Source organism: Scomber japonicus, chromosome 10 (assembly GCF_027409825.1).
Source record: "Scomber japonicus isolate fScoJap1 chromosome 10, fScoJap1.pri, whole genome shotgun sequence".
NCBI classification, from domain to species: Eukaryota; Metazoa; Chordata; class Actinopteri; order Scombriformes; family Scombridae; genus Scomber; species Scomber japonicus.
The window spans coordinates 9,018,248-9,028,222 of record NC_070587.1 but is presented as its reverse complement, the minus strand read 5'-3'; the positions used below and the strand labels follow the sequence as shown (position 1 = coordinate 9,028,222).

General features: G+C 39.7%; 2 protein-coding genes across 2 annotated transcripts in view; both read left to right on the top strand.

Moving 5' to 3' along the window:
- The window catches only part of LOC128365889 (cytochrome c oxidase subunit 6B1), an 85,522-nt gene that overhangs the window by 11,703 nt on the left and 63,844 nt on the right, over window positions 1–9,975 (top strand). The gene's annotated exons all lie outside the window — the stretch shown is intronic.
- mfap5 (microfibril associated protein 5) lies at window positions 6,712–9,739 on the top strand. Its single transcript, XM_053326500.1, has 7 exons — window positions 6,712–6,766; window positions 7,767–7,841; window positions 7,953–7,985; window positions 8,193–8,219; window positions 8,356–8,443; window positions 9,056–9,129; window positions 9,222–9,739. The coding sequence occupies exons 2-7, from the start codon at window positions 7,799–7,801 to the stop codon at window positions 9,371–9,373; spliced, it is 417 nt and encodes a 138-aa protein (XP_053182475.1). The 5' UTR covers window positions 6,712–6,766; window positions 7,767–7,798; the 3' UTR covers window positions 9,374–9,739.

Below are 9,975 nucleotides of genomic sequence, written 5' to 3'. Positions count from 1 at the left end.
GTTTTCGTTGTGTGTGGTTGAGAGTAGGCGACTGGTCATGGCAGCTGTTTGTTGTTGTGAAATCTGTTGTGGTTGATGGTGGTGGTCAGCTGTCTCATTAGCTGGGGACCAAATATCTGCAGGGTGTTTGCAGTCTGAAAGTACCATTTTATTGTGTTGTGTCATTTTGCTGGATATTTGTTGACATTAGAGGGAGAGATGCAAGACACTTGGGAGCGTGCAAAAACGTCACATCTTACTCAGTCCCTTCAGATTTTTGCGGAGCTTCTTGCAGTTGGTTTACTTTCCTGACAAAGTCGGGAAAAGTTGAAGTCAGCAGTCTATTTAATTCTTCCTTTACACATTCAAACAACTTTATTAAAGGGCATAGTATCTTAACCACTTAACACACGCCCCTGTTTTTTATGCTGTTAGCCTAAACGACATGTCCAAGTTGTGAGCAGCACAGATCCCACATAGTTTGAGACTCAGAGATGTGTCTGGTATCATTGGAAAGGAAACACTCTCAGGATTCTCATAAAAGTGTCTGTGTGATTCTGTGACTTACTGACAAAGAGTGGCAGAGGTTACAATGATGGGGTTGTTTACTCGCCTTTGGTTTGCCTTTACAATGACATGTGTACAGACATTCAGGGACCTCTCAGCAGGATATAGACACAATGAGGCCACAGCCACATGTCTTGGCTTCATGCAGTCCAAATTTGGAGTCAAAAGACCAGAAGATGAATTTTTCAGAGTTATTTTTCAACAGGTATGTCCATGCGTTTTCCTCAGGTCCTTTTTGGAGACTCCAAATGGACACTTGGTTACCAAAGCTGTATAACCGCAGTCAAACACCTATAACTTCACATCCCCTTTGCCTACAATCAAAATCTTGGTCTCTAATGAAAGCTGACACCATATTATTATTATTATTATTATTATTGTCGGTCACATGTCCTCATTGGCTTTGGAGACATGTACTGCCTAATCCTAAACACCGATTGGCTTGTGTGTGGTGTCGTCAGAAGCAGAAGAGGCTCACGGTCGTAAACATCTAGTCACGTGTACTCTGAGATGGACGTGCAGGTCAGGAAATGACGTAAACGGACCATATGTGGTTTGTTATTTGTGTTATTACGTTACGTGTTGGACTAAATACATGGACATATTGAGGAAAGTATTTCGGTTTTATGGAAACGGATTTCATATTTCACAAGAATGGATATTTGGCCAGCTGTACAGAAAGTGCTGAGTCATAAGATGATCGTTGTGGATAAAGGGAAGACTTTGAAGGTATGTAGCATTATAGCTTTTCTTACTTAGCTCAGGGGCTAGCCGAGCTAATCGCTAATACTATTACGGCTGTGAGCAACCATATAAGTCGTGAGTGGTCTTGAACGAATCAGGACAATCTAAGCTTTCCAACGATGTACGGCATGAATATATATGTTTAAGGGTTGGTGTTTAAAACATTCAGAAGAACTTGTGGCTACCTCCTAACATCCGTCCCGTTCCGTGGACGGAACAGCGTGCGTTAAGTGGTTAAGTACTGGAAGGCATCAACTTCTTTCTTTTATTCACATGGAAAAACTGTCCAGCACAAATGTGAAAAGGTTTAGGTTCCTTTTGTGCAATAGTTGGACTTAGTGTGTGTGTGTGTGTGTGTGTGTGTGTGTGTATTTTTATGTAGTTGTAGTTACTACTAAATGGGTGAACAATCCTTAATGATACTTTCAGAGAGCAGAGAATGTGTATTCTTTGGGTTTCACACTATTTTACACCCTTATATGTTACCTAAAACAGGAGTTTGCAAGATTGTGTTTAATTTGAAATATTTAAATGTTTGTGTTTTTATTGCTCTCAAATGTAAAAATAGTCAAATGTGATCTGAACAGTATGTAGAGGTTAACACAGAAGGACTCCACTGAAAGACTGTTTGATTAAAGACCTTTTGAAAGGAGGTTAAAGAGTATGGAGCACACTGCAATACCCAACGATAGACAAACACATTATTTATTATGAATGCTAGGCTTCCACTGAAATACTTACCTAACCTTTGGTATGTTTTATTGCGTTTTGATGACAGTCAAGACTTAGAAACATTTGTAACCATTTTTTTTGCAACATAAGTAGTTGTTGATGGTATGTAAAGAATAAAATACTTGACAAATGCTATCAACAACTTATGAGGTGTTTATAATAAACCTGAAGAAGTGCACCTATGTCCATCATCTTTGACATAGTCAAGCAACAGGTGTTGTTGAACAGAAGAAGCACATCTAAAATTGGACTGAACAATACAACCTGATAGTGACTCCAGCATGATATTCCAGGTTTGGGCGATCCTGATGACAGACATACAACCTGTAGTTGGAAAGATGTGATATTCATTCTCATTTCTGTATACATAATTTTGAAGCTAAAATGAACTTTTTTGTTGGTTTACTGTACGTGGACATATGATTGACTGATGTGATGACAGAAATAACACACATGAAATAAACATGCATGGCAGGCTGACCTCCATTCTGTTTCTGGGGACTTTTGGCCTACATCTGTCACAAAGGACGATTACTGGTTGAAAAATTACCTGCATTCCATTAACAGTGCCCTCAAAAGTATGCTTCAGTAGCGCTAATGGCCACTACTGAATCATGTTTCAATGATACCAGTTGTCTGCTGCAGAGGCAAAGGATTTGGCTGTATTATAAGTTTAAAATAGACCAAAAACTTTGCTTCCCAGCTCGGCTAACTTCTACTGCAAGCACTAAATACAATGCATGACAGAAATTTAACTTTTAGCTTTAACTTTATATATTGCAACATGCAAAATATCACTCTTTCAAATTGGAGAGGATCCCTGCTGGTAGCAAGCTGCTAATGTGCAGTGTGGATGTGTGTGTATGCCAGTAGGTCCTGTGCTAACCCCTGCTAAGGGCCACTCCAGATGGATTTATAAATAGACTCCAGGCCCATCTATTTACACACCATGCACATCATCACCTCGCTCTGACTATCTGCACCCCGCAGCCCTTCAAATGGGAAAGTCAGGTTGCCTTGGCGTCTATGGGCCTGTAAAAGCACAATCTGATGGAACACTGTGACCCATCTCGCCTGCTAACTCTCTCGTCTCTGCCTTCTTTTTTACCTCTTGCTGATTACTTCTACATTGTGTTTCTCCTCTCATGCCATTTGGGCCTTGTGGTTTCCTTTCATCCTTATTTCTATGGTCACATCTACTTTGTGTACCCATCAGCCTTTTTGGACTTCTCCCTTTTCAAGTCACTGCCAATGTGAGCAAAGAACATTGGCCTTCTTTAGTTGTGTCTCATAGTATGTTTACATTAAAGCACTTGAGATCTCCTGTAGTTACGGCCGTCTGTGATGCATTGTTTTCTGGGAAACAGAGGAACAAGGCTCATGTGACAGTAGGGTGGGGAGTTAATGGGGGACCACAGACTGACAAATGGAAACACATGGCACGGTACACAGAGACAATAGAGTGCCAACACAAAGATGCTGATCGAGGTGCAAATCTGTTGGAGGTTCGGGAGGACAGAGAGCAGGCGTGATGAAAACAGGGAAAACAAGGACAGCTTTACATGGGGACTGCTGCCCTGACTAAAATACAAATAAAATGTCAGGGAGATTATTTCAAGTCATGACAGCCCTTGAGCTGCTTGTGAAAATGGTAGACATAGGCCTACTGTCCAATCAAGAAACCCAAGAGCCTCAAATTTAGATTTGCAACATCAGGAAGATTCCAGTTTTATGATCACTTATGAGCCTCATGGCAGTCTGCATGGTGTCACATTCACTGTTCATAAAGCATCTGATTTTATATCTTACATCTCACTTCACATCACCTCGTTTCTATCTTTTGAAAATAGCTTTTCATGTTCTTTTAAAAGTAATATTTATCTTTATGGAGAGACAGTATGGGGAAAACAGAGTGGAAAACTACATTAGATGTAACCGATATTTAACCATATCTGATAAAAGTTGTCACACGTTGCAAGAACGATGTCTAGAGGAACACACACCGATATATGAGCCAGATTGACTGCTGGAGTGGATAAAACAGTTCAATGTCTGAAATGTATCCCCACGGTGAAGAAAACCACCTGGTTCATCATGGCCTAATATTTCACTTACCCTCCAAACATTCTCTGTGTCTGCCCTTGTTAAGGCTCAATGGCTTTAATCGCTTTAGCAGGATCGAGAGCCATGATCCTGATTCAGTAAGAGACCCTCAAATTATCGCTTTTGCACAATGAGAGGCACTGCAGTGAAACACTGGATCTAGTTTATAATAGTCATGAGTGAATAGTTACTGAGAATTGCAATGTGCTAATGGGGGAGTTTAGTTGCTCCCCTGAGTGTGTGTGTGTGTGTGTGTGTGTGTGTGTGTGTGTGTGTGTGTGTGTGTGTGTGTGTGTGTGTGTTTGTTTTCATGTAGAGAAAATGCAGCAATGATGAAATATGTATTAGCTGGTTGAAAAACAGAGACAGGGAGACAGAGAGGAGTGTACTAAGGTGAAAAGCAGGTCAGTGAGCGGGTAGGTATTGCAGATCTGGCATGCCACATGCAATGCTATCCAACTAATAAACAAGTTGAGAGATTATCATGTGTTTACAATCTGGCATGTTCACCATTCTGCATTGCTTTCTGTCTCCCCCCGCCACTTGAATCTTTTCTTGTCTTTATTCCCTTTGTTCATTTTTAGTCCCTCTCCGCTTCATGTTGTTTTCATGTTGAAGCAGAATGGACCAAGTGGCAGGTTGATATGTTCGTAGGATTGATCGTTGCTCTTGGCTCCTCTTCTCCTCTCTTTTGCTTACACTGCCCCCCATATGTCAAGCTGTCAACGGTCTCGCCCAGTCGACCTTGTTAGGACCACCCCACTGACACCCACCCAGCAGTGCATGTAGCCCCGATATGTCAAGGGGATGATGAGTGTCTCTCTCTTGAACTGGCTAGGGCCTACATGGGATGAGGGCCAGTGAGAGGTTTGTTGTCTGTGACTTCGGGAGTATGTGTAGCAATATTTATATTAGTCAAGCCCATGGGAGGCAATGCAGCATCAAGTTTCCCTCCCAATGTAGCTATAACGGTCCCAATGAAAAGCATCTTTTCAACACAAACCTGTGAGACAAATGGCCAGGTCACTATGGCCTTGATAGTCTACTTTCATCTTTGCAGACATAACCACCTGGCATATTTGAAGCGTAACTCATGTATATTGATAATTAATAAATTGTGGTCCAGGGATGACAAATATTTAACACATGCAAACATGTACTGTCCACAAAACATGTTGAAATCCCTGATAATCCTATTACTTATCACTGTACTGAGTGACATTTCATATCTTTCTGCTGTTCAAAGTTGCAGATAACTGTGCCACATCTATTCCTTGTCTATTTTTCAGGAATTGGACACATTTGTATGCACTGAACAACAAAGTCGATTTTAATGAACTGAAGTAAAAGTAACTTGAATTTATCATAGATCACAGACTTTCTTGGGATCTATGTGGTTACATTTTTTTTTTTTAAATAAGTCATCTGAGCAAACATATTTGTAGAAATATTTGGGACTTGTGCAACTCAATTTGAATCTGGGTTTACAAATACTTAACAGAGGACATCCTCAATGTGGCAATTCCAAAATCACTCAGATGAATAAGTAAAGAAGTTTGAACACTTGGCATACTTGAAGGGTAAACACATGTTATGTCAGTCTGCAATGGCAAACATCATCTCCGTAAATACATTTAATTTGTTTTTGAGTTTTAAGTATTTCCCTAAAATATAAGATAAACATTCCCCAAAATTCTAATAAACCAAGCAACAATGAATATATTCCTTGAACCATGCAGTGACAGAGACGTTAAATAGTTTGTGCTCAGGATTGTGCAACACATGAAATGTTAAACATGTTTAGTAACATCTGTGAAACTCACATTAGACTAATCCAGTGTCAAACCTAAAAGAGGCCTGAACTCAACTGTTAGTAGTATTGAATAGTTTAACATTCAGTAGCTTTGACTGACCCCTATTGACCGCTTTTCTAAGTATACTGTTCCACCTGCTGGTTATGTTAAAAACTGCAGAAGTCAAAACTGAGGCCCACAGTTGAGTGGTTGGATACTTTTGTTAATTTATGTCCTTTAAATCTGAGCTGATCTTATGAGAAAGTGAAATGCCTACAGTATGTTTAATTAAATGTACCTGCTCAATATTAGTAAATCTATCCAGACGGAACCTGCATCTCTTTTTATCTTATAAAAAACTGTTAGTATTATTTTTACATTGTTTGCAAGGAATGTAACTATTGTATGAAGATTGAAGTATTTAGAGCCCCTTGCCACTTGTGTATCTGGACACATTTAACATAGCCTATTTAATGAACAAGAACACCTGCCCTACTTTTTTGGGGTGAGGACAGACTAAAGATTTTGCTTTAATGGTCCAGGACATTGTAATATCTATCTGTAACCAAATACTTGCTTAAGATGACCATAAAAAGCTACTAGACCCAGAGAGAAGAACATGAAGACATCAACCATGCATGTTGAATTTGTTAGCAGATTGGGGAGGGGGGGGGGGTGAAAAGCAAGAACACTATGATGGGAAGGAGGATAGGAGGAAGAGGAGGAGGAGGAGGAGGATGAAGAGGAGGAGGAGGGAGAGAAGGAGAGGGAAGGAGAGGGAAGGAGGGGAAAAACTGAAGACAAAAGATTCATAAAAACTAAAGCAGTTGTGGACGACAGCAAAAGTTGTGAGTATGAGTTAATTATCCTACTTTTTCACCTGATTCTAAAACATTCTGTAGGAAAATACAGAGAGAAACATCAGCAGATGACAATAACTCACGGCCAAAGATATTAGTGGGAGGATTTCATATTGGTTAGATGAGCTGCAAATGCTTGCCTGTTTAACTGCTTCACTTTAGAATTTGTATTTTATAGTTATGTGGTATGTGGTTGCATGCAGAGTTCAGTAAGTACAAGCAGTGTAAAACATGTCACTCGAATAAACAAATCAACAGAGGCATGCACCGAGTTAACCCAGGACAACCCAGAGTTTCAAATTTCCGTAAACACAAATGTAAAGACTCAACTTGTGACAAATCAGTCATGCTCACGGTGGCTGGTGATGATCATACAGTTGGAAAGTAGTAATATGTTCTGCAAAAAAGAGAGCTGGAAAAGAATGTGTGACTGTAACAGAGGAGGGGTGGAGGGGTGCTCAAATAGGGCACAAAAAACACATTCTTTTGAGAGAACTCACATCTTGGACTCCAAAGTTACACTGACACATCACGAGAGGAATGATGCAGGGCGGGAGAGAAGAGAGGAGAGGGAGAAAGAGGAAAAAAGCAGTGAGGAAAAGAACTCTTCAAAGCTAGAAACGGTTTAAGAGTGTCATTGTAAACTTTTTCTTCAGTTGCCCCGCAGCTACTTTATGTAGTTGTTTATTTGCAGTCCAATTTATAGTAGGATACAGTGCAGATTATTCCACATGAAGCAGCATTACGTCAGACATTCATCTACGATGACAACCTGTCTGTTATCCAAAACACAGCACTCCTCCACACATGTGTAGTTTCAGCTGGAGCAAAACGTTAGGGAAAACATTACTGTGACGTGAAGTGTTGGGAGAATTTATCTACAAGGGGATTAAAGAAAACATAAACAGCACAAAATCCTGAGTGAGGATATTGAACAGTTCCACTCTGTGAAATCATCCTGACTCTTTTCCTCTTCGGTTTCCTCCAGCTCGTAAAACGTACCTCTTACAAGTTGAAGGAATGGGCTGCCTTCCAGTGGTCCTGCTTCTCTGCAGTTTCCACGGTAACTCTGCCAAACAGAACACACAAATCATCTTGTTTAATTATGGTTGAGTCGCTGTGTGTTTGTTTTTATGCTGTGAAACACTCCCCTCATGTGGTTTCTGTTCCACAGCACTCACAGCTGTAGCCCAAGCCCAGCAGACGGGTAATTTGCTTCTCCTCATACAAGTGTGTGTGTGTATATATATATATATATATATATATATATATATATATATATATATATATATATATCACACTTTAGATCAGGATGAGTTATGCTGCATGACATCTGTCAGTCCGTGAGTCATTGCCATGGGTCACTGCTAAGACGTTTTCCCAATCTGATCATGTGTTCTCTCTTTACTTCTAGAGGTCACTGAGGCACCCCTGCCAGACAGTGAGTACAGAACAGAGAGGGCGTTTAAACTGTGTTCTTGGCACAAACACTCACCCATTTGCAAGTTTCGGTCTGCTTCATCTTGTTAGTGCACTGGTTACAATTTCAATGTCATACTACTACAATGTCTCCGCAGACTGCAGGGAGGAGATGTATCCTTGCACCAGGATGTACTCGGTACATCGGCCCCTTAAGAGGTGTATTGGTGGGCTTTGCCTCTACAGGTGACCTCCAGTTTTTTACAGAAATACTCTCTAAATCAGAAATTCAGCTGCAGAGTGATTTATACATTTGTCTATACATGTGTCCAAACCAGCTTTACAGTTTAAATACACACACACATAATCCACAGTGGAAGAAGCACTCAGATGTAAATATAATATTAATCTAATTTATTTATAAATATAATTAAAAGTACAAAAAATTGAAAGTATACATTATGCAGCAGGAAGGCCCTTGTCAGTGTTTTATTGATACAGATGCCATCATTAGATTAATATTAATGATGCATACATGTGTTAAAGCGTTTAATGTTGTAGCTGTCTGAAGTAGAGCTGATTTGAAATACTTTATACTTTAGTTTAATCCAAAAACATGTATAAACTGATCCTGTTTGTATAATCTTAGATGGAATAAAACTTACATTATTTGTCTCTGAAATGTAGTGGCAGTAATGTAGTATAAAGTAGAACAAAAATGTAGTCGTGAAGTACTTTAACACAGTACTTGAGTAAATGCACCATGTTAAAATGGTAACAGTTGATTGATACATGTTTTACTGTCACTACAGTTTTAGCACAATTTGACATTTTCATATTTTAACATTTCTGACACAGCCTTCCTCGGGTTTATGTGATCAACAATGAGATCTGCGTGAGGACAGTGTGCCAACAAGACGAGTATCTGAAAGGTAAAACAGTCCACATGTAAAACCAGCACCATAATATTTGGTTTGTTACTGTGCATTTGGAGAAATTCCCATCTCTGTTTTGAACTCCACAGCTGAACTGTGCAGAGAGTTATCAGGGTGGCCCAGGCGTGTTGAGAGGTCAACTCAAAAGAGACGTTGTATCAATCGCCGTAGCAACCCCAAAACCTGGGCAAACAAGGCCAAGGATGGCAGCGTGACCACCAGTGATGATGGAGCCCTTTAGAGACATAAACCCAGGGCCGTTGTCATAAAAGCAGCCCATAACACCGTAAATCCTCTGCTTGACACCTGGGGATCTCTTTCTTTCTCTTTCACACATACCTGTGCTGAGTCATATCTATGTTTGTGTATTAGTCTCTTAATTGTCTGTGAATATTGAAGCGTGTGCTCATTTCATCTGTCTGTTTTTGGACACAGATCATGTCTTCCATGGTTTACGATCCATTTAAGGTACTGTAGTAATGGGCCTATAGCAGCACTGAGTCATTTCATTGTACAAAGAAAGACACTCTTTTGTGGATTGTAAGGTACTCATTGACAATCCAGTATTATGTGCACTATTGTATCCAATAAAATCTAACAAAATTGATTTGAGGGGATTTTTCTTTTCACTGTTAACTTCAGGAGAAAAAAAACACAAAAACAAATTAAAGTTCTAGTCATTAGTGATATATTTATGTTTTTCTTTGCATATTCATTTCCATACACATACAGTTTGAATAACAAGTAACATTTGGGAGAAATGTGTATTATTTGAACAGTAAACAAACACTGACAAACATAGTTAGGGCTTTACACTCAGTCTGTTTGTTCCATCATTACACC

Bases quoted from the DNA above. Each gene is read 5' to 3' on its own strand.
- mfap5 (XM_053326500.1), top strand. From the start codon at position 7,799: ATGGGCTGCCTTCCAGTGGTCCTGCTTCTCTGCAGTTTCCACG. The intron at 7,842-7,952 runs GTAACTCTGCCA...TCTGTTCCACAG, and splicing joins GCTTCTCTGCAGTTTCCACG to CACTCACAGCTGTAGCCCAA. The intron at 8,220-8,355 runs GTGAGTACAGAA...ATGTCTCCGCAG, and splicing joins TGAGGCACCCCTGCCAGACA to ACTGCAGGGAGGAGATGTAT.